We start from the raw sequence: 24,978 nt of genomic DNA, 5'->3' as shown, positions 1-24,978 counted from the left end.
TTTGCTGCTTGACTTGCATAGCAAGATGCAAGAGTTCTTCGAAGGTATTGTACGACAAGCGTTCCACCTTCCTTGCTATGCGGTCTTAAAAGCCATCCAAGAACTGGGCAATCAATCCTTCTTCAGTTTCTTCGACCTCCAACCGGTTGTGAAGAAGCTTGAATTCCTCATAGTAGTCTTCTACACTCTTGGCTCCTTGGGACAGCTTCCGGAACCTTCGTTGTAGCTCTCGGTGGTACAATGGCGGCACATACCGGCGTCTCATTTCGTTCTTCATGGTCTCCCAATATGGTAAGGTCGTTCTCCATGCCTCCTATGATCGGCTTCACTACGGTCCCACCACGTAAGAGCATGGTCCGTAAATTGGGCTGCGGCATAGGCGATCTTCTTGGGTTCGAGATAGTTGTAACAGACAAAGATGTGGTCCATTCTTCCCTCACAATCAAGGTAAGCCTCCGTATCAACCTTTCCAGCGAACGTCGGGGCCGTAAGCTTTTGCCCTGGTTCGATCAGACGGTAAGGTCGATCGTCAAGTCGATCGTCCACCAGATTGTAATGCCTTCTTTGGTATGGTTGGTCTTCTTCGTCGGACGTTCCTCCTGGATCTGACTTGTAACGCTGCTGACGGTTCGGGACTGGTGGCGCTTGAGCTGCGGGTTGACGTTGACCAATCTTGAGTCGTTGGAAGCGGTTCTCCGGGTTGTTGCTGCTTGGCCATGGTACGAACGGCGGTCGTACGGACAGCGGCTGTACGGACGGCGGCCAAGTATTGTTCAGACGACGGTCTACGGATAGGTTGACCAAAGAAGTGATGCCAACGGTGGTCGGTAACCGGCGTCGGTGGTCGGACTAGCACTACGGTGGTCGAAGTGTTCTCTGGCGTACGGTCCTGACGGCCTGGGGTGAGTGCTCTCATCGGACGATCCGTGACTTGTGGCGGTTCGGATGGATCCTACACAATAATGAAACACGTGTGGGTTCTTTGTTCGATAGGATCAACAAAAGAGACAAACCTTGGACAGCTAATGATTAGAAAAGATAAAGCAAAAAGTAAAAGCAAAAGCACTACAAGACAACCTAAGACTAAAACAAAATGGACTTCACGCGCTAGGACTCTAAATCTTACATGTGGTTCTTAGGCCACCACAAACAAAGACCAAACAAAAAGGAAACAACTTTACGAATCTAGAATACCAAATCGAAGAACACACTCAAGAACACTAACAAGCCTAACAAGAACAAAACTTTAGAACAACGAACCAAAGCACAAACTAAACTCAAGAAACGTAAAGAAAGGAGAGATACAACTTTGTGAGAAACCTTTCGGCTCTGATACCAACTGATATGACCCTGGCCCACGGACGTGAATTACGAACGTACAGACGGAACTTCAACCAGCGGAACAGAACAAACGGACGACTTAGTTAGGTTGCAGAGCGTAGAGGAACGGACTGGATAGGGGATATGAATACGAACAACTCCAAGCAAATGATTGGAACCGGCAGATAGAGGTTCACGAGGAGATGCTCAACTCGTTAGAATCTCGAACAGATAGGGATAGAAATGGAATGAGGTATCTACACACGAGGGATGACTCTCCTTATGATATGGCCGGACTAGAAGATTATGAACCCGGTTCGTGAAGCTTCTAAGGTTTCGTTTCAATCAGTGAAAATGAGAGATAAAGAGAACACTTTGATTTTTATTACCAGGCTAACCTTTACATGATGGAGTCTAGGTCCTTTATATAGGCTGGCCATTACAATGGAACTCTAAAACCCTAAACACGTGGGTCAAAACAAAACGCAGCGTCTAGAAAATAGTTTTAAAAGACAACGGTCATAAGCAAAAATAAAAGAAGGATAGGATGGCCACGTGGCCGAAAGTGGCCCACGGCCATGGCCTTGCATTAGGGATCATAGCCTCGTTAAAACTTCCCTCGGTAAACCCATTGGGACAAACCCAAGGTAGGAAAAAGAGTACTACTACCCTAAAGACTTGGAGGTCTTCACCCTTGTGTGATGGTGAAGACCGAGAGGAAAATATCGGTTGGCTGTCCGGCGGCTTGCATGGGTCCTTGGACGAACGCCTCTTGTTCTTGGACAAAGATTAGACACTTCCTTCTTGAGGTCCTAGCTGCTGTCTGGCTCCTTGTTGTAGCTTCGGGCGTTAAATTCGGTGCTTGGGTCGATTGCCGTCTCAGTCTGGTCGTGGCCGCATCCATGGTTCCATGTGCAGTCCTTTCCTCGTCCGTGTCCTCGTCCTGGCCGTCATCCCGGGTTCCATCACACAAGGTCTTTCGTATCTTTTTTACCTTTCGTTTCTACTTTTTGTTATTGTTTTGAAATTAGTAAATGTGTATCAATACTGTACTTTGTTTGTTTACATCTATTTTATAAATTTTAAATTAAAAATATTATTTCTTGATAATAATTCATAAAATATATTAGATTTTTAGTTTATAGTTAATATATCTTAGTTCCTACCGTTTCATATCACTTATGTAAATAGTGTTCCTACCAATTGGCTTTTTTGAGCTAATCTATTTAAGTTGTTGACAAAAAAAAGTTAATATATCTTAGTTACAATATTAATGTTAACTTTTACTGAATGTATTTTTAAATAACTTAACATATTTTATTATGTTCATTGTGTGGATCTTTTTCTATCCCAAGCAATTTGTATGATCTTGACTTTTCGTTATTTTCACAGTTTTGATTTCAATCTGTAGTGCTCATGTTTGAAAATTCTAATTGAGTTTGATACATTGAAATGACCTCTTCCTCTCTCTATATATATGACAAAGGTATGAGAGATACATATCTTTATATTTAATATTTTATTTTTCTTTTAAGATTAGGCCAAAGAATTCAATATAACGTAGGATTGTTTTTGTATAAGTTTAATTATTGTAGAATTATTTTTAGGATAACAACATGTATCTTTATAGTAAAGTATCTGTATGATATCTTTTATGTTTTTGAATTAGGGATTTTTTTTTTTGGGAGATTTTTTTTTTTCGGCAATTTAACTTTGTATTAACAAAGATCAGATTACATTGTTCCATGATATTACAAACTTTAAGTTTTCTAGTCTAGCACTTTTAGCTAGATTATCTTCTATAACATTTAGATGACGTGGGATCTTAACAAAAGTAAATTTCCATAGTATTGAGCTATGTTCTTAATATCCAGCAATTGGGTAACGATAGGAGAGTGCTCACTTTGATTGTATTGCTGCTGATCAGTAGGGAACTGTCCTATCTTCTTGTATAATACTTCTGCATCTCCATAAAACATAACATTGTTGTATCCCAATCGGCTGACGTGGAGAACCGCCATTCTTAAAGCTTCAGCTTCCACTTCTATGGGAGAATTCATAGGATTGATGGATGCCATACCTCGAAGTATAAGCTGCTCACTTTTATTATATAAGACCCAACCAATTCCAGCTCGCTCATTTGGAGAAGTCCATGATCCATCGACATAGCAGTAATAATCATTTGTCTTCTGTACGGTGCGGCTGTTGGAATCCGCTTGTGGTATGGACTGATAACTCCTATGGTCCGTACCTTGGAGATTTTGCGTCTTTGCATTGCTGGAAGCTAAGCTTTGTTTCCATTGCTGAAAGTCAATTAGAGCCTTGTTGATAGTATCAGAAATGGACCACTGTTTGTTATTGAAAAGAAGATCATTTCTCATTTTCCAGATACGCCAACCAATGAAAGGGAATAAACTTACGTCCTTTCTATGGTTCTTATTTAGGCTCAATAGCAATTCAACATTTTGTTTGACTGAGTTTGAAAAGAAGAGAAAACATGTACTATGTTGGTTGTTCATGGCAAGGTTCCAGATCTCTTTGCTAATTCTGCAATGGAAGAGGAGATGATTAACAATTTCTGCATCTTCACCATATCTCTGACATGTATTATCTGCTGATATTCTCTTCTTCTTCAGGTTTTCTGTAGTTGGCAATGCATTATGGAGACATCGCCACCAAAAATGTTTAATTTTCTGGGGTAGATTATATGACCACAGCTTTGCAAAAAGCTCAGTATGGTAATTAGCATTATTACTATTGGAAGAGTTGTTATGTGAAAGCTTACACTGAAGGTGATATCCGGATTTGACTGAGTACTTCCCCTCCTTAGTATGAGTCCAAGTGATTACATCATTTGCTCCAGTTATAGAAGGCCAGATTTTTGTAATATATGGTATATCTTCAGGGTCAATGATTCTATGCAATAAGTGTTCATTCCAACTACCCTGAGATAATAAATCACTAACTTTTAACTGTGGGTATATACGACTTCCTGGTCCTCTAGCTGGTCTCGGCGGATCTGAAGGAATCCACTGATCATGCCAGACATTAATTTGTTTACCGTTACCCACTATATATTTAACTCCCTGGGAAAGAAGTTTAGTACCTTGGGAGATACTTTTCCATGCATAACTTGAATTTGGCCTGGATGTGGAGGTTAAAAGACTTGTCTTTGGAAAGTATTTAGCTTTGAAAACTCGAGCCATAAGCGAAGATGGTTGTTGAAGGATCCTCCAGCTCTGTTTTGCTAATAGAGCCATGTTGAAGTCTTTCAGGTTTCTAATCGCTAGTCCTCCCATCTTTTTTGGATTGGTGATTGTGCTCCGTACTATCCACGGGGTTTTGTGCTTTTCCTTAGAGCTTGACCACCAAAACTGTCTCATAGCACGAGTAATTTGATTGATAATTTTTGAAGGTAGGAGAAAACAAGACATACTGTAGGAAGAGATCGCAGTAATTACTGATTTAAGAAGCACTTCTTTTCCAGCAGGAGAGAGAAGCTTTGTATACCAATTTGTCATTTTTTGGTCTGTCCTCTGTGCTAGAAAAGAGAATGCATTAGCTTTATTCCTTCCTATAAATTCAGGCAATCCTAGATATCTGCCAAAACCCTTAGTTTTTTGGATTTTCATTAATCCGCTAATTTCTTTTCTTTTTTCTGAATCCAAACCTTTACCAAAAGTGATAGCAGACTTTTGAAAATTGATACCCTGACCTGAAGCTTTCTCATATTGTTGCAGAATATTGAGTATGGATGTACATTCCTCTGTGGTGGCTTTGCAGAAAAGCAATGAGTCATCTGCAAAGAGGAGATTTGAGATTGCAGGACCGTTTCTGCTTGCCTAAGCCATGTAGTCTTTTTAATCGAATATTTTCTTGAATCAAAGAAGACAGAGCTTCTGTACATAGCAAATAAAGATATGGAGATATAGGGTCACTTTGGCGAATACCCCGGTGAGGCCTAATTTGTCCAACTGGTTGGCCATTGATGAGTACAGAGTATGAGACTGTGGTGATGCACTTCATAATCCACCTGCACCATACCTCAGACATCTGCTTCATAACTGATTCAACGAAAGACCATTCAACTTTATCAAACGCTTTACTGTTATCTAATTTAAGAGCAATATATGGCTGAACAAGCTTTTTGGTGTTGAGAGGATGAATTAGCTCATGGGTTATTAGGATATTATCTGTAATCATTCTCCCTAGAATAAAGGCAGATTGGTTTGCAGATATGATATTATTCAACCAAGGTTTAAGTCTTTCCGCTAGTACTTTTGACAAAATTTTGTAAGCTACATTAGCAAGACTGATTGGCCTATAGTCCTTAACTTCATTAGGTTGTTCTACTTTTAGTATCAAGCATATGTGTGTCTTATTCATTTCTGGATTTAGCTTGCAATCATCAAAAAACGTTTTAGCAAAATTATACACACCTTCGCGAATTGTGGGCCAAAGGTCTTGATAAAATCCTGGATTGAAACCATCTGGCCCTGGTGCTTTTTCTCTTGCCATACTATTGACCGCCTTGAAAAGCTCATCTTCTGTAATTGGTTTAGTAAGATCTCTATTCATTTCATCAGATACTCGAGGTTTGATATTCCTCACAACAGTATCAATATGGCTATTGTTCCCACTCAAAACAAATAGAGACTCGAAGTAATTTATAATCGTTTTACTAATACCTTCTTCAGAGGTCCATACTTTGCCTTGTGCATCCGTAATTGTGGTGATTCTATTGTACTATGTTCTTTGCTTGGTTTTTGCATGAAAGAATTGTGTATTATGGTCCCCTGCTTGTAGCCATTGGATCCTACTTTTTGTTTTCTAATATTCCTCTTCCATCCTATATTCATTTGTTAGAGCTGACTTCAACGAATTAATTTGATTAAAGTCAAGAGGGGTAGAATCATACGCTTTTTTCAGCTGAAGCTTAAGTTCTTGAATCTTCTTTATTGAGTTGTTATTGTTCTTCGTTTTCCATCTTGAAAGGCATGATCGGCATCTCTTGAGAGCTTCATGGAATTGGTTACCTGGAAGAAAATAGCAATCAGAATTCCAGGTTTTATTAATTTCCTGCTTGATCTCCTTGTTAAAACGCCATCTGTTGTCATATCTGAATAATGGACATCCTTTCCTCAACTTATCACCCGTGTGGATTAGCAATGGTCGATGATCAGAGCCTATCCAATCCATTAGTTGCACATAGGCTGTAGGAAATGAATCTTGCCAATCTGCTGAAGCTACTGCCCTGTCAATTATGGACTGGATTAAATAGGAGTATCTATTTCCACACCAAGTGAATTTTCCACCCATCATTTTTAAGTCATGGAGACCAGATGTATTTAGCATTCTGCGGAAGGCTGTAAAAGAGTTTTCAGTTCGTAGGGGCCCTCCTAATTTCTCTTCATTGTTCTTTATATCATTGAAATCTCCCAGAACTAAACGCGGCTTGCTTCTATACATGCCTGCTTCTGCCCAGAAAGTCATTTTGTCCCACATACTAGTTCTTTGCTTTAAATCCGGGTCTCCATATACATAAGTAGGACAAAATGTTGGTGAACCCGGTTCTGAGATATACATATCAGTATAATTTAAAGTAGGAGTATCTACAAAATCTAGCTGCACCTTATCATTCCAAAAGATAGCTAAACCACCACTAAGCCCATCTGAAGGGAGAATAAAACGATTCTAAAAACCAAGATCGTTACCTAAAGTATTCACAAACTTAAAGCCATTTTTTGTTTCTATGAGGAACAAGATATCAGGTCTAGAAGACTTTCTGATATCTTTTAAATAAGGAATTGTTAGAGGGTTCCTCTTTAGCCCCTGACAATTCCAATGCAGTATTCTCATTTGGGCTGGGGTGGTTTCAGGGTATCCACCCTCCCCTGAAACTTGAACTCTCCTGAGAATCTCGGCTTTGAGGTTGAAGCTTGGTCTTCTTCCAACATATCATCTCCCTTCCTCTTTTGACCTCTATCTGTAGTGATGATTGCCTCTCCTACTTCTTCGATTGCAAGTGGGACATTCTGATGCAGAAAATTTCTTAGTGGTTCTTCTTCTCGTTGGGCATTACATTCATTTGGAAGCAAAGGTTGAGTGATTAAAGAGGCTTCCTTGATGAGAGTTTCAGAAAATTCATCATCTTGCTCAGCGTCAGTATCAATAGCTTTCTTTCCTTCATCAGTTACTAATTTTGATGTTGCACCATACTCTTTGGTAGTAATAGGTATGAACTCCGAGGTTACAGACATGTCATCTTCTTCACATGGTCTATTAGGAATCTGAGGCCTAATAGATCTATCTGCTTGATACAATGGTTCATTGTTTTCACTCATATTTTCATCCTCATTATGAGCCTCCGAATGCAGAGGTTCCAAAGCTTGTCGAATTGCTTCATCATCAATTTGTGGAATTGGTAATGCATACTCACAACTTGATTGATCATGCCTTAGAGATCAACAGCGAAATCAGAACTTTCTAAGCTTCAGGAAAATGAATCTTATCATTACTGGTGGTTTGCTAGGATCAAACTCAATATACCTGACAAAGATTAGACGATCATTGATATTCATCTTAACATGAGCCAACACTTCTCCATTAGAGTCATCCGTAGCCTCGTGAAATCTGACTTCATCAATATGACCAAGAACTCCTCCTACTTCACGAACCACCGCTTCAGATCGAAAGTCTTCTGGGATATTGAGAATTTTGACCCATAACGAGATTTCAGTTAAGAAGTTTGGCAGATAACGTCTAGTCATCGATCCATCGTTACCATCCATAGGTTGTAGTGCCAGGGACCATTCTCAAGTACTGTCATCAAGTGATGTTCCGCTTGGAAAAAGAATTGAACTGTCCCATCATCATTTATCCTACTTTTTACCCGATTCTGTAAATTCCAGGCCTTTGGTAGAGCTCCTTTCATTCCAATCAGTTTTTGATGCTGAGGATTTAAGCACTTGACTATCAAACTCAGTCGATTACTAGCTTCACGATCCCTTATAGCTTGACATCCGCAACGGGGTTCTTTCTGAGCCCAGATTGAGATTTTGAAAATTTTCCCATAAATCCTTCGCCATCTTCCAGATTTTAAAAGAAGTTGTTGGAATCGAGTCTTTAGTATGACCGTCAATACTACCGGAAGCAATTATCCGCACTAGAACGGAAAGATTACACCGGAATATTTAGTCGGTGACAGTCGGTGGAAGGTCGGTGGAAATCGCTTTTAGAATCGCCTTGTTTGGAAGATTCTTTTTTCTTTAGAATTACAAAATTGTATAATTTATAACATAATAAAATATTTTATTTTTATTTTAATAACTACAACATAATAAGATTTTGACACATGTCGCGATCTTATGAATTAGTAACTTTTACAACATAATAATAAGATTTTATTATTATTTCAATAATTTTATTATTTTAATAATTTTATTATTTTAATAATCTACAACATAATAAGGTTTTGACACCTGTCGCGATCTTATGAATTAGTAACTTTTGAAACCATAATCTATATTATGAAAGTTGCTCAACTCTCTCCATCTTTTCGCCATGTCAGTACGGGAGAAAGTGACACATGTCTTTTCTACAAAAACCATTATTATTTGTTGAACTTGAAAATTCATGTATGTAATAAATTAATATATACCACTTTAACTATATTCATTATACCCATTAAAGGATGTATTCAAAATGCAAATTGTTACGTAAGTAACCACTAAAAATTTTGATCTCCTCACCAGTAAAATATAAAGAACAAATAGATTTGGAATAAAACCAACGACAAGAGTGGATAAATAATAGTTAATAAATTTAACAACAGTAAGTTACATGTCAAGTTAGGCCATTAAGAAATAGCACTTCCATATGATACCCGGACGTTAGTTAATAAACCCCAAATTTATTTGAAAGAGATTTTAACCTTTCTAATTAATCTATTAAACTAAAAATAAAAATAAAAACAAACTGATTGAATTTTGGATTCTGAAATCTTCTAGCACAACCTCATATGATTTGTAACTATTAAACTAAAACAATCATATTATAACTATATCTTGCGGTTTTAAATTTAAACATGCTCAGCTGGAATTTAACATAAAATTTCCATAAAACTAGATCCGATGGATTTACGAACAAGAAAGGTTTAATTAATTTAGTTAAAGTGTTATATATTAATTTATTACATACATGAATTTTCAAGTTCAACAAATAATAATGGTTTTTGTAGAAAAGACATGTGTCACTTTTTTCCGTGCTGACATGGCAAAAAGATGGAGAGAGTTGAGCAACTTTCATAATATATATTAAACCAGTAGCCAATACTTTTAACTCTACAAACAACCACAAAGTTCTATTTTGACTCAAGCATTCATGCCATCTATATATTTACAAAAAGAGTAAGCTTTAAAACAAAAGTAACTCACTCATTTCTATACACTAATATTTAACAGTGTCTTTTAACTAAGAAGTCTAAATTCTATAATGCATGTAGGATAAGGTTAGAAGATGGAGAAACATATGAACGTAGAGAAAGAACATGAGGAGTGTGAAAGAAAAAAATGGTTTTGAGTTTAATGACTATCTATTAAAATCTAACGAACTAGGTTCAAACCCGCGATACACCGCGGGTCAAATATTTTTTAAATACTTTCTTGTTTTAAAGTTTTAAAGTATTAGTCAAAACAGTATAATATTGATTTTTTTCTTTCACGTGGTTGTATATTTTATAGTTCATATAATTTGTAACTTAACTAATTCCAAACTATGTGTATAAATATATAATTTATGAAATAAGTTAAATAGTTTTATTGTTGCTTTAATAGTTCAAACCTGCTTTAACCCACAAAAAATCATCCTACCGAAATATGTACAAAATATGTCTTTTTGATTGAGATATTTAGACCGGTAGTCTCATCTACCCAACACACTTTAGTTTAACTAATAGGTCTCATGTAACCAAACTACTCATACTAATTAACATGCACTACATCACATTTTGGTTTAAAACATTTCAATGTTATACTATATTTTTAAAAACAAAGATGATCATATATTTGGTTTTTAATATATTTGATGTTATTTACATTCTTAACTTTGAAAACTATTATAATAGAAAAAGTAATGACACTATTATATTTGCAAAAGTGATAACCAAATAAATTTATTAAAATATGTAAAATCCTAGTGGTATTTTCAAAAAAGAAAACACAAATTACATGACCCGTTTAAGAAGAAGCGGATGTTCACGCCTCTTCACACAGTGTTGTCTTCCCTTCCATTACCTGAACATTTTTTCGTTTTGCAGAAGCCTGCAACTTCTAAATCACAAGCTGGGCTAAGAAAGGGCTAAGAAAGGAGACACGCATAGCTGCTCTCGTCCACTCTGTGCCTTCTCTTCCTCTACCTGAACCTACAACATCTCTATCACAAGCTGAGTTAAGAGCAGAGATGCGCAAAGCTACTCTTGTTCACACAATGGTGCCTTCCCATCCTGCAATTGAACATTGCATTTTGCAGAAGCCTGCATTTTCACAGCTACAAACTGAACTGAGAGACCTAGTTGCGTTTACTCACGAAACAACTCATGCTCCTGCCGTGGAACCGGAGACCTGTCCTGATTTCACCTCAATAGACAAACCAGCGATAGTTATGAGTCGCAATGTCACAACCAGAAAAGCTTCAGCTCCAAGTAGATCACTGCAAGATTGTAGAGCCATTTAACGTTCATATACTTGAGCATACTTATGTGGAGAGATAATAAAAAAAAGGAGATTCATATGTTCATATACTTCAGCCCATAAAATTATAACAATATACTTGGCTGAAATTAGACTAACCTTGCCCATTCTTTTTTTTCTGCTTCAAACATGTCAATAGCCTATGAACTGTTTCATAATCAAACCAAAATTTGCAAATTTGTTGGCCAAAAACCTGCAAAGTATATAACTCAAAAAATCTAAAGCTGCAAATTGGTTCGCCAAACCCTGCAAATTAGTTTACCAAATCTGCAATTATATAAATTTAAGTTTGAAGCAATGTGACCAACCTGGTGAGCTGGTTCTTTACCTCTTGAAAAACAGTGAACCATAACTTCTCCTCGTTCACCCACCAACATCGAGCCGAGTTTCTTCAGGCTGGAATCGAGAGCCTCGAGATTCTCTAACCAAAAATCAAATCCAATTAACTGAAATTAGAAAACTTGTGAGGCTCCGCTCCATCTTATCTAATATTATCTAACAAAAATCTGTTATGTGACTGGTTATTTGTATTACTATGTCTCCATAGCTTCATGTGATGTTTGTTGATGTGAGGCTTGGATTGCTTGATAGTCTTCTCTCCCGCAAAACAGAGCTCATACCTTTTTACATATATACAAAGAATAATTCAGCGTCTAACACCTTTTCATGTCAATGATAACACATGTGTTTATATGATTTACGAATACCTCCATGAATGTGTTTCTAAGTACAAAACTTCTCCTTTCTTCACGACGGCAGAGGTAAAAAGAGGCTTCTTGAGCCCCTTATCAGCGACAATGCTTATGCTATTTATGATCCTGCAAAAAGTAGCTCAGATTATTTCTCAAAAAATCGATATGGTGCTCATCAGTTTTTCAATAGCTCAGATAATTCATCTGACCACGAACCTTAAAGCCGCGTTGCACCGGGAACCATATGCCTATAATCCAAGAATATTATCCACCAAAATATATAGATTCCCTCTCCCTCTCATTAAACCTCAGGTCCAAGCAAGCACCTGGAAATACCAATAAAACACAACATTCACATGAATCAAATCCAAATTTCAAATAGATGATCTCTATATCAATAGGTCACAGACTCTATACTCAATACCGATAAAAAAAAAACCCAAAATTAACAATCAAATTTCCGATCACATCCCACACATATAATGCGATTAACACCCAAATAATGTAAATTAAGAACCTGTTTCATACTTTGTCACATGAATAAAAATCACCATTCTGAAACATATAAGTATAATTCACCATACACAAGAATCCTGTAATAAGCACAAGAACCACACAAAAAAAAAAAAAAAATCAAACCTTCATCCATATTTTCGCAACTCTAGACGTTAAATGAAATAAATCATATATGGTTAATCAAACTGTATCCAGTTACCTTCTAATTTACAAACCCAGAAGAAAGCTCATCCTGTGATAATTATGTTGAACATCATCTTCCCCAAAACTCCAACCCGCTATCTTCTTTTACATCCACTGGATTTATGCACGCAACAACCGCCACAAATGACACAGAGAGGGAGAGATTCTCGAGAGATGAAGTACAAAGAAAAAATAAACATATGAAAGGGGATCAGCGAAGACGGCGATCGAAAGGAGAAAAAAGTAGTTTAGGTTAAACAACAATTGTATGCCTTCAATAGATTCTTTCTTTTTGCAGGATCTTGGAGCCCCACTTGCTAAACGGATAAACACGCGGACCTGATGTTTATTGGGTCGGGTATTTGGTTTCTATTTATTTTATCACCAATTTGCCCCTTTCAATTTTAATAAATGTTTTCCTTTTTGAGTGGCAATTGCTGTAAATAAAGTGAGGATTTCGGACATATTCAAAAACGTACTCCTCTTTTAATTATAAGAAGATATGTTTTAAAAAATATTCACTAATTATTTTTAACATTTACATACAAACAAGGTCAGTGTTCAGTACTCATAATTCCTAACTAACAAAGTATCCCCTTAAATAATAAAGGGAATTATTATGTTATTTTATTTCAATAATTATCAAAAAGTTAATCATTAACATATTTAGAAAATCTGTTAGTGATTAATAATAATAAAATAACAAATTTTCATTCAAATAGACAATAAACAATCAATACAATAAAACTTGAAGGTCTCTCTCCAGAGCATGACACCTCAGCATTCTGGAGAAACCTGGAGCTGACACCTAATTTAAAACAGCTAGCCAATCAAAATATAACGATTAATACAGCTCAGCTTCGTTTTTTTACACATCATATTTCCCCTTTACTTCTTGACACATCACAATAATTTGTCATATGAAACAAATTCACAAAGAAAAAAATGAATGACTGCAAGCAGAGGCTAATCAATGTAAAAAACAAAAAATGCTAATCCAGAAACAAAAAAAAAAATTAAGACGGGTCGAGCTTGAGAGAGATTAATCGGATACGGAGCAGAAGACTAAGAAAAACCAGAGAGAGATGGATGTTGAGAGAGAAGATGGAGAAGAAGATTATCATACACAAAGTAGAAGATTAAGAAACATGGGTTGAAGCAAAACACATACCTTGATTCTATTGTTTGATTCTCATTGCCTATTTCATTTGTGTGAAATTGAGATTAAGGAGTTTTAAAATTTGTTTTGCACTTTTTGTATCGTGAATCTGATGTATGAAATTGGCGGAGAACCCTAATTTTAAGAGATATCATTGGAAAAAAATCCTTTTTAAAGTATTGGCATTTTTAATTTCCGTATAAAATGATATAAAAATCTTAAATTTGAATCTTGACAAAATCTTGTAAATATCTATATTATTAATTGTGAAACATTATATGGAAATTTAAAATCTTTTAATTGTGTTTGGTTATATGGATAGTAAAGAAAATTAATTGTAAAGTTGTTTGGATATGGATATAGGCATACTTTGTAAATAAAATAATTATGAGTATTTTCTAGCAAAATGTACTTCAATAATATTATAGTAGATGTTTTCTTAAAGACTGACATATAAAAAGAAGTTAGTTAGTGATATTTGAAATAAAATTAATATTTTTAAGCTATTATGTGCTTAGCTTTACAAAAGTAAACATTTAAAAATATGAAATACAGTATATAAAAATTATGAAATTAAATAAATACTGGTCAAAACAACAAATTAAATAAATAATTAGGATAAGTATTTTATCGAATATTTAGATTTACCTTAACATATCACTATGGTCTATAGGAACTGATTTGATGATTCTCTACTTTTTTGTAAGGTTGTTTTGGCTTGGACTTCCATTCCATAATCCCAATGAAGGGATGAAAAAAAAGAGTTTGATTACTAATCCTTTTGCTTTTTTTTTAAAGGAAAGCATGTGTGATGGAACATGACTTTAAACTATATAGATTAGTTTTTTAAGTATTTGTTTTTTGGTATGAATTGAAATTCAAATACAATTTAAGAAGACTTCCCCGCGGCATAGCGCGGATGTTAACCTAGTATGTTATAAAAACAATAAAACACTTAGACATCTTAATTTAAAAAAATTGATTTACTAATATTTATATATCTTAACTTAATATAACAAGTTTACAAAAAAATATACATCACAATTCCGCGATTAGCGGGTACTCATTTAGTTTATATAATAAGATTTGGATTTAGTGTCTGAAGAATATAAACCTGTTTCGTAGAAGCTTATGAAGGCGAAGGAGAAGATCAACGTCGTCTGAGCTAAATTTTCCTCTTTTGATACTTGGCTCCAAGTAGTTCAACCATCTTAATCTCAACCCTTCCCGCATCGGTTTAGCCCTACATAACCAATTACCGAGATCATTACAATTAATTAGACCAATTGTGACGACTTTCTAACGACAAATCTATGAACATCCACAGAATGGACATCAACTATACGGCCTTTCACACATAGATACTTTACGTACACAGATTCCAACTTGTTAGCTCGTGAACTGAAAAAAAACTAACGTGATTCTCATTGTGGTTATCTTTAGTGTAAAATACACTTTGTTATATACGTTCCCCTATAATGTTGACAACAAAAAATTGTTGCATAAATTAATTTATATTTTCAACCTGTTAGTTAATTGGAGAGAAACAATAATATAAGTGACTAGATATTTTACATATGTAAAATATACGTTATATGTAACATATACCAGCTCTTAAAGGAACTTGGTGCCATTTGCCTTCTCCATACTTATCAATGCACTGCTTCAGGAGACTATCTTCTTTAGCAGTCCATGTACCTTTCTTCAACCCACTGGACGAGCCCTCCATGGCCCAAAGGTATAGTTAATAGAAGTATCTAACCAAATTATATAATAAACTATATAGTATGGCCGAGGAAGATGGTATTTATATAATTGTGGCTTCACAAATACTGGAAGTCTTGTGACAATGTGAGTATATGTGCCAATATGTATACACGTGACCAACATACTGAAATGACGTGCATGTTTGATATCCACATTTCATGTCTAGGAGTTGGTGCTTAATTTGCAAAGTTAGTTTCTTATGGTACTGTTACTGGTTCGTAGCACCTCGCTAGTCTCTCCATTTCAGTAATTGAAAAAAGGATAACATATCACCTAACAAAATTAAGAGAGATGGTGAGACATAGTGATCCAATTGCAAATTGGAAAGAAGAATATTGAAAATCCACTTGAAAAAGTTGTTAAAGATAACGGTGGACAAAGTATAGAGCGCGCAAATTATGGTGATTTTATCTTTCAAATTATATACACGTATCTCTATGTGCAGATAGAGGAGTCTTGAGCATTTGCAGAACATCCCAAGATCATTCCCATATCTTCTTCCTAGTTTTCTTTTTCTTTCTAAATTGTGGCTTTTCATATATTCATACTTGGTAGACAATAAATCTCATTTCAAGAAAATGATTATAACTGTATATGGAGAGAGAGAGAGAGAGAGAGAGAGAGAGAGAGAGAAAGAGAGAGAGAGAGAGAGAGAGAGAGAGAGAGAGAGAGAGAGAGAGAGATTTATAAAGTTTTTAAATATTATAAAAGGCTATTATTTTTTTGGCAAACAGATTTTAAAAGGCTTTAACAAGGTTTTAAAAATGTTTACAAGGTATTTAAAAGGTTTTTAATAATGTATTTATATTGTATCTATAAAATTCATATAAACTTTTACACACATACAAAGGTAATTTGTGTATATTCTTTAAAAAAATTCAAAATTTAGTGGTTTTTTTATAAAGTTTGAAAGAAAAAAACTCCCCCTAAATAATTATATTATTTTGTTAACGTTTATATTCAGATCTAATGTACTTAAATCTACATTAATTTGAAGTAAATTTTATTAAGAAGTACAAGTATATTATATAAAATATCGTTGAGTTTTTAAAAGTAAAAATACTCATTAATGGTAAATATGGAATAAAGAAATACTTAATCCATGGCTGCAAATGGATGTACTCTTGAACCTAGTTGAATCGGTTGAACATACATTTCAACTTTGTTTAGCCAAAAATTCACCATTTGAGATAAATATGCTTTAAACCCAAATTTAATAGGTCCCACCATAGAACCGGAAAATAACACTAAAATTGTTCAACTTCAAAATAGGAGATGAACCGAATGAATGGGATGAAAAATTAGTTTAGTTTTATTTTTAATTATATTGATTTAATTTTTATGTTTGAATTAAGATGTTTGGCTTTAATAAAAAAAGTTATTTAACAAAGCAATCATGGAAATCTAGATAATCTAGGAAAATCAAATATTATGAGTTAAATTTTTTTTTTCAAATATATTTATAGTTTTTAATTATAATATAAATGCAACAAACGAATCTTTGACTAACTACTTATATTTTTTTAGTTTGCAAAACTTTTGACATTAATTAATGTTTAATACAGTATTTTTTTTGTTTAGAGAATCTAGGAAACTTGTAAACTAAATAACTTCGATTTGCAAATCAGGTCAATGTTAGATTTTATTTTATATAATATTTTGTAATAAATATTTATTTCCAAATAAAAATTGATAATATATTAATGTTTTTTAATTTTATATCTTTTTTTTTAACAACAATGGAAAAAATTGACTCAAACAAGCTAATTAGGAGAAGAACTGCCAACATATGTAACAACATGCGGTTGAGTATGAACTTGTCGTGCTAATCGATCCGCAAGCACATTTGCATTTCTGGAGATCAAAGTCAATGAGAAGCTTGTGAATTCCTCCATATCCACTTTGATGTCATCGAGGTAAGCAGAGAAAGCCGGCCAGTCGGAGGGTGAAGACACCATCTTCACCAAATCTGAGCAATCAGTGTAAAAATCTACCTCCCTGAAATCATGTCCTATCATGCATCGCAAAGCCCACACAAAGGCTTCTACCTCCGCATAAAGTGGTGAGAGACTACGGCGATAGTTGGAGGCGCCCAAGACTGGAGATGAGGCGTTGGTCGACATACACACCCAGCCAGCACCAGCAAACTTGTTTGTGTCCTTCCAAGAATCGTCAACAAAACAACGATATCCGGTATAAACCGATGGAAGCGAAAATCCTCCCCTAGCTAACCGAGGCCCCGAGACCAGAGGATCCATGGGACCCTCCTCCTCCTCCGCCTGAGCTGCATACCACGCCATTGCCTCATTAGCTGCCATTCGTGCCACGTCTGCCGGCCTTTCCACCTCATTTTCGAACACCTTCGCATTTCTAGCTTTCCAAATATACCACATTATCCAAGGAAAAGCTATAACCTGAGAACCCGGATTTTGTGCCCCTAAAAAATGATCCACATTTGCATAAACCGAGTCTGTGGGAAAACCAAGTAAGCCCGTTAGGACATTGGAAAGGGCCCAAGCCTGTCACGCGGGCGGACACTGAAAAAGGGCGTGATTAACAGTTTCAACTGGAAAACCACATCGTGCACACTCCACATCACAAGAGATTCCCCGCTGTCTTAAGTTTGCTGTAACCGAGAGACAGCCAGAAAGGACTTGCCACATAAAGTGTTGGATTTTTGGCGGACACTTAACCTTCCAAACACTAGCTTTTAAAGGAACTATGTCCGGACCACATACCGCCCCCGGGAGTCCCGGAGGAATTGCCAACCGAGCCATATGATATCCTGATTTAACCGTATACTTCCCCGACTTAGTAAAATGCCAACCAAGAGAATCACTCCGCGGAGTAACACTCAGAGGTATAGCCTCTACCAAGGCCACATCTAGAGGATCAAAATGAGCGGTTAGCCGATCTTTCCTCCATTTGTTCGTGCTGCGATCAATAAGATCAGTAATAATAAGATCCTCAACGCTAGTGTCAGGAATTGGGCTGGAATCCAGGGATCTGTCCAAATAGAAATAGTATCTCCGGAGCCAACCCGTTTAATAAGTCCTTTGCTTACCAGAGAGCATGCGGAAACAATACTTCTCCAGCCATAAAATGGAGAGTAAGATTTTATTGGATCCATATGATTTGAATTCCGATAGTACCTATTTTTAAAAACCCTTGCAAAAAGTGAATCTGGTGCTTCTATCAACCGCCATAACTGCTTAGCCAGTAAAGCCGTGTTAAAATCATCAATATTCCGAAAACCTAACCCTCCAAGTTGCTTACTTAAACCCTCCAATGCATACCCCCCGACTGACCATTGTTTCTCCACCAAAAATTAGATATAGCACTAGTAAGTTTGGACGTTATAGTTTTTGGAATCCGAAAACAAGACATCACAAACGTTGGAACCGCAGTTGCCACAGACTTTATCATCACCTCTTTCCCTCCTTTTGAAAGAATTTTGGCCGTCCAACCAGTAGTACGGCCCTGTAGCTCATCCCGGACATAGGATAAAACCTTCGTCTTGGAACCACCCAATCTTTCAGGAATTCCCAAATAAGACCCCATACCACCCAAATTAGTAATACCAAGAATCGACTGCATCTCCAACCTTGTCTCCTCGGAAACCTCTTGACCAAATTGGAGAGAGGATTTGTTAAAATTAATATGTTGCCCTGATGCCGCCTCGTAACTCTTCAGAACACCTAAGATAGTCCCACATTCATCTTTTGAAGCTTTACAAAAAAATAAACTATCATCCGCAAAGAGAAGATGTGTGATGGGCGGACATTGATTGGCCACCTTAATTCCCATGATTAATTTATCCGACTCCGCTTTCCGTACATTGGCAATAAGGACTTATGTACATAAAATGAACAAATAAGGTGATAGTGGATCCCCTGCCTCAAACCTCGGGCTGGCTGAATGTGGCCATGCGGTTGCCCATTCAGTAAGACCTGATACTCCACGGATGTAACACAAAACATAATCCAGGATATCTATTTCTCCGAAAATCCCATTTTCCGGAGCACCTGCTCGACAAAAACCCATTCAACCCGATCGTACGCCTTACTCATATCCGTCTTTATAGCCATAAATTTTGTTTTGCAAGATTGATTCGTCTGGAGTCCATGAAACATTTCTTGAGCAATCAAAATATTATCCGAAATCAAACGACCCGGGACGAAGGCCGATTGGGTTTCCGAAATAAGTTCCAGGAGCACACGTTTTAACCGTTGGCATAAAATTTTAGAAATGATTTTGTAACCCACATTACAAAAACTGATAGGCCGTAACTCCGCCATTTTCGTCGGTTTCGCCACTTTGGGAATTAAACAAATATGTGTTGTGTTCAAACGCTTGTCAAAAGAACCCTGATCGAAGAACGAATTCACCAGAAGGACCAAATCCGTCTTCGCCACACTTCATGCCTTTTGAAAAAATAAAGCCGTCATCCCATCCGGCCCTGGGGCTTTATCGGGATTTATCATAAACAAAGCCGCCCTGACCTCCTTCTCTGTATCCGGTTCGGTCAGACGGGCATTAACTTCATCTGTAATTTTTATATCTTATATTTAAATATATGTATATATATAACTTCAGATATTATTGTAGATATATTATTATTATTAAAATTTTGTACTGAACTATTCAACTTAATGATCACTATTTAGCATACTAATTTATTTCTTTGCAGCTTATTCATCTCATTCAATTTTTTCAGCTCATTTTCATGGTTCAGCTAGTTTTTATTTAGCCCATCCTTATTCATTTTATTCAGCTGGTTCAGTTTGTTAATCACCATTTTTAGCCCATGTTTTTAAGAAACCCGTTCAATTAATTTTCAATCTATATATACATTTTTGGAGACATTTATAAAATAAATCCTGAAATTGGCACTTATTTACAGGTATGCCATTGGCATTAAATAATTAATTTAATAAACAAATTAACTCTACTTATATTTGTTTTTTTTTAATAGAAACTAAGTGTTTTGAAAGATAACAAACATAATTGTAAATGTATACTGATTTTATTTCCTTATTTTATAAAATGGTGAGTGAAGAGGTATTGTTCATTAAATATTTGAAAAACTGATTTGATAAAAAGTGACTTTTAGCCTCACATACTATATTTTACTTTCACGGGTTTCGTATGATGAGTTTTTGCGGATTAAAAATCTTTGAACATGTTGTCTGATCAGCCTAGCATGGCGGGTTTGGACTATAGAACCAACACTAAAACTACATATTAGTTTATTTCATATATTATAGATTTGTAATCATAGTTTGGAAAATTAACTTATAAATTATTTAGTATATGTATATGACTACAAAATATTACACATACTACAACACATTCTTAATATTCCAAAAAAACAAAAAAAAATTGTATACACATAAAAATATACACTAACATACCATATAGGCATATACCTCTGTTTAATTATAGAAAACAAAACTAAGTGTTTTAAAATTTTATATTCTATCTAATAACAAATTTAATTTAATTAGGTTATAAACTGTATAAAACGTAAGAAGAAGAAAAAACATTCTAAACAAAATTAAAAATTAATTAGATAAAATTTAATTAATTGGGAATTTGAAAACTAAATAAATTAAAAATTATTATTTAATTAATTGGGAATTTATAATTTAGTCCCGCGGTGTACCGTGGATGAGAACCTAGTTATCTATACACTACCAAAAGATTTGATTTAACACCATTTTGTTAGTAGGATAACATCAGTATTTAACTGACTTAATTATAATGACATCGGTTTTAAAAGCGACGTGTTGACGTTCGACGTGAAGATAATTTACTTCAATTGTAAAAACAACATAAACTTTAACGACACAAAATTAACGTCAGTTCTGGGATATTTAACGTCAATTAATAAACTGACACCATATGAATTGCTAATATCACTAAAAAATCGACACTATCTGCAAAATATAGCAGGAAACCTAAAATTAGAAAGAAAACTGCTCCATATAAAAAATTTCTTTCGTTGAAAAAAAAAAAAAAAATTTCTTTCATTAATAATTTATTTTACATGATACAACTTGGATCTTACATATATAAAAATCCTCAAACAGAATTCACAAATAGGTTGCATGGAAACGGAAACGGATACGTGGAAGCGAAATGTTTTGGAAAAGAGAAACGATTATTTTCTAAAATTAGGAAATGAAAACGTTTTAGAAACATATGTATATAAACATATATATATATATATGTAATAAAACACCAAACATATAAATCATATCAAAAAGCTTTAAACAACAAAACTTCAAAATATAAATATTAAATAGTTGCAAATATAAAACTTCATTGTAGATATGAATAAGCTGAAAAGAAATAATGAAGTTTCATTATAGATATAAAACGTATGTATATAAACATATATTTATATCTATAATAAAGTTTTATATTTCCAAATTATTTATTTTTTAAGTTTCAAACTTAAAAAAAGGTTTCCATCGTGTTTCTAAAACGGAAATGGAATTTTCATCGTGTTTCCAAACATAAATTTTTAGGAATCGTGTTTTTGTGTTTTGTTTCTGAGTTTCCACAAATTTCTGTTTCCGAAACGTTTTCAAAAATAGTTTCCATGCAACATAGATTCACAATAGGCCTATCATCCTCTTCAAAGTTTTAAATTGTGGTCTTTGAAAGTCTTTGCAATGTTATTTACCTGAAATCTAATATAAATTACAACATCAAATCATAGCGTCTTTATGTAAAAGTATGATATTAAAAAGAAATATAATAAGAAAACCAAATTTGTCAAAAATAAAACAGGAAATATTGTGATTGGAGACAAGCACCATATCATGAGCTTAAATCTGCATTCAGATTGGAGACAAGCTGAAACAACCCGACCTCTTTTTTTTTTAATAATTAAAAACAATATATAATTAAGCATCCCATACTACTTAATTAACCAACCCAAACCACAACTCAACATTAAACCAGCAATAACATTAAGCACAGCGGAAACATACTAATAATACAAAACCAACAACATCATCATTACAATAACATTCCTAACCATTCTATCCGGCAACCTAACATAACACTAACCAAGGTTCCAACAACATAACCAACAAATCCAACAACACACAAACGAGACCCTAGATCATCCTCCTCCTCATTGCCATGATTCCACGTCACAAACCTGCCCACCACAAACAACAATTGAGATGCGTAAGTATTATCACAAATACTTAGTGAGGCAATCCTCCCATCTACTGGGCTATACACACAAGCAACTGAGATTCCAATGCTTAACAAATGACAACCAAACACAAACAAACCAGGAAAAATCACGAAACAAGCAACTTGGTGTCGACCGACACCAGAGAGGTGTCGATCGACACTGACCAAACATGGTGTCGACCGACACCTAACTGGTGTCGACCGACACCTAACTGGTGTCGATCGACACTCCCTTCGCAGACGCGAACTGCACGAATCCGAACGACGAACCTCCGTTTCCAATCATCTCCAATCCGTTCCAACTTCACCCAAGACCTTCAGGAACCTATAAGAACCATAACACAACCACCACAAGCAAGAACAACACCACTAACACAACCAATCAAGCAAGAACAACACCACAAAGCACCACCAATCAAGCAAGAACAACAAAGGATTCTCAGGCTTAGATAAGCCATGGTCATGCACTCACCTTATCAACTGATTATAACAACCAATACAACCAGTTGAGACCCTCCTAACGTCTGAAACAGCCCAGAAACGCCCTACAACAAGCCACACAACCAAAAACGACTTATAGCAAAACTGGACAGAAACATCAGAAAAGAACAGTCTCAAAGACGAAACCCTAAAATGAAAACCAACCGTTAACTATCAAATCGCTCCGGTGAAAAGCTACCCCTACACGTCACGAAGCTACCCACGAAATTTCAGCACGATCAGGCACAACACGAGACCACGATCTCAGTTACAATCTCCGATGGTCCAAACTCGCGTCTGAGAAAACGTGTCTCACGAAACTGCCAATAACTCATCGAGTTTAAATCCAAATCTACTTCTGTAAAAAGGCGAATGACGATGAAAGAATTAGGAATAAACCTACCAAATTTTATTACCTTTGAGAACGATTTGATATGCCGAAACTGTTTCCTCCCAAACCCTAACGATTCTGATCTTTCTCCTTTAATCTCCTTCACACCACAATAGGCTCTCTCCTCTCTCTCTATCTCTGAAAACGGGGACAAGACACCCTAAAACCCTTAATTTGTCGCTTCTCCACTTATAACACGATTTAGGGATTTTTCTTGAACCAAACCGAACCAAACAGCAACTAAAACGAACCGGACCAAACCAGAAAACATGGTGTCGATCGATACACCAAGGGTGTCGATCGACACCCACACCAAAACCTTAAAAATTGGTTCGCGGATGTTACAATTCTCCCCCACCAACAAGGATTCGTCCTCGAATCCCGCAAAACCGTCCAACTGTCAAGGACCTCCGTGCCACCGTCAACACGGCCCGCACGTCCCCGACCGGACTAAATACCGTCAGCCAAGATTTCCCGTGCACTGTCACAACAGCCCGCACACCTCCGACTGAACCATGAGGTCTCCCTCTAGCCAATATACTCGCATCAAAGACACTATTTGCTCACAACTCAGTGCTTCCCCCGTCTGTGGTCGCAACCAACGAATCATGCCGGCTCGCTATCAGGCCAACCGCCTTAAGCTACGGCATCCAGGAAGTCACTCACACACACTCCCCCCGCTCTCGGGTCGCAACCCTCGAGACATACCGGCTCACTACCGAGCCTCGGCTCACAGCTACGGTATCCAGGGAGCCTCACATATCCCGCTCTTGGGTCGTCACCCTCAAGCGCGCTCTCGGATCGTCATCCGAAGCAACATACCACTCCCACTCTCTGGCCACAAAGTCTATCGAGCTATCGGTATCACATGAGTTGGGCCCGCACGACCTTGAGCAAAACAAATACTGATGCCAACGAGTATCTACCGGCTAGATCTACCTCAACATTTCCACAAAACTTTCCTTTTGTGGAAACTTTCTATTTATGGAAACTTTCCAAAAATAGAAACCCGAGCTATTTCTCTTTTTCCCATGACGACAACAGTCAAACATAAAGAAAAATACTCATCTTATTAATCTCAAAAATGTCATAATCATTACAACCTCAACGAAAATACAACAAAAACAATAAGATACAACAATCCAATCCATCAACCCGCATTCCGAGCACCACCTCATCTTAGTACTGAGTCGCACAACCAACCACCCCTAAGCGACCAAGTATCAAGAGAGGTGGGCTGGAATACTCCGTACCCGCTCCAGCCACGGACTACAACTCAGACCCGGCTAGACAAGCTCAAGTCGCGGCCTGCTTCTCAAACCACTTCTTAAACCTTGCCTTCATCCTCGCCTCAGGCTCCCAAGTCTGCTCCTCTACTCCATCACAGTCCCACAGGACTCTCATCAAATCTTCTTCTTCCGAAGTTCCTTGACTCTCCTCCCGAGTACCCTCAACGGTTTAGCCTCCAACGTCATGTTGGGCTGAAGATCCTCAGGAATCTTAGGC

At 36.3% G+C, this 24,978-nt stretch overlaps 2 protein-coding genes and 1 long non-coding RNA gene across 15 annotated transcripts; all 3 read right to left on the bottom strand.

The window, feature by feature from the left end:
* Nucleotides 1-529: 529 nt before the first annotated feature.
* On the bottom strand, nucleotides 530-5,898 carry LOC147944658 (uncharacterized). Its single transcript, XM_087512672.1, has 8 exons — nucleotides 5,259-5,898; nucleotides 5,030-5,119; nucleotides 4,427-4,798; nucleotides 3,823-4,219; nucleotides 3,224-3,483; nucleotides 3,058-3,119; nucleotides 1,014-1,022; nucleotides 530-952 (listed from the first exon to the last, which is right to left on the bottom strand). Exons 1-8 carry the CDS (start codon nucleotides 5,896-5,898, stop codon nucleotides 530-532), a joined length of 2,253 nt encoding a protein of 750 aa, XP_087368798.1.
* A 4,568-nt stretch (nucleotides 5,899-10,466) lies between these two features.
* On the bottom strand, nucleotides 10,467-12,772 carry LOC104787558 (uncharacterized). 13 transcript variants are annotated; one of them, XR_015557639.1, is made up of 9 exons: nucleotides 12,477-12,756; nucleotides 12,290-12,354; nucleotides 11,978-12,087; nucleotides 11,777-11,887; nucleotides 11,604-11,689; nucleotides 11,378-11,490; nucleotides 11,169-11,216; nucleotides 10,906-11,028; nucleotides 10,467-10,822 (listed from the first exon to the last, which is right to left on the bottom strand). It is a non-coding gene; the product is annotated as an uncharacterized LOC104787558 (long non-coding RNA). The 13 variants fall into 13 exon arrangements; XR_015557635.1 differs by having other exon boundaries at nucleotides 11,169-11,262; nucleotides 12,477-12,754; XR_015557638.1 differs by having other exon boundaries at nucleotides 11,169-11,262; nucleotides 11,398-11,490; nucleotides 12,477-12,754.
* A 4,377-nt stretch (nucleotides 12,773-17,149) lies between these two features.
* On the bottom strand, nucleotides 17,150-19,430 carry LOC147944657 (uncharacterized). The gene is made up of 4 exons (XM_087512671.1): nucleotides 19,247-19,430; nucleotides 18,781-19,084; nucleotides 18,125-18,392; nucleotides 17,150-17,800 (listed from the first exon to the last, which is right to left on the bottom strand). The coding sequence occupies exons 1-4, from the start codon at nucleotides 19,428-19,430 to the stop codon at nucleotides 17,150-17,152; spliced, it is 1,407 nt and encodes a 468-aa protein (XP_087368797.1).
* Nucleotides 19,431-24,978: the final 5,548 nt, after the last annotated feature.

This window comes from Camelina sativa, chromosome 5 (assembly GCF_030686135.1).
Source record: "Camelina sativa cultivar CO46 ecotype springtype chromosome 5, ASM3068613v1".
NCBI lineage: Eukaryota > Viridiplantae > Streptophyta > Magnoliopsida > Brassicales > Brassicaceae > Camelina > Camelina sativa.
The sequence above is the reverse complement of the archived record's forward strand: the minus strand, read 5'-3'. Positions and strand labels throughout refer to the sequence as shown.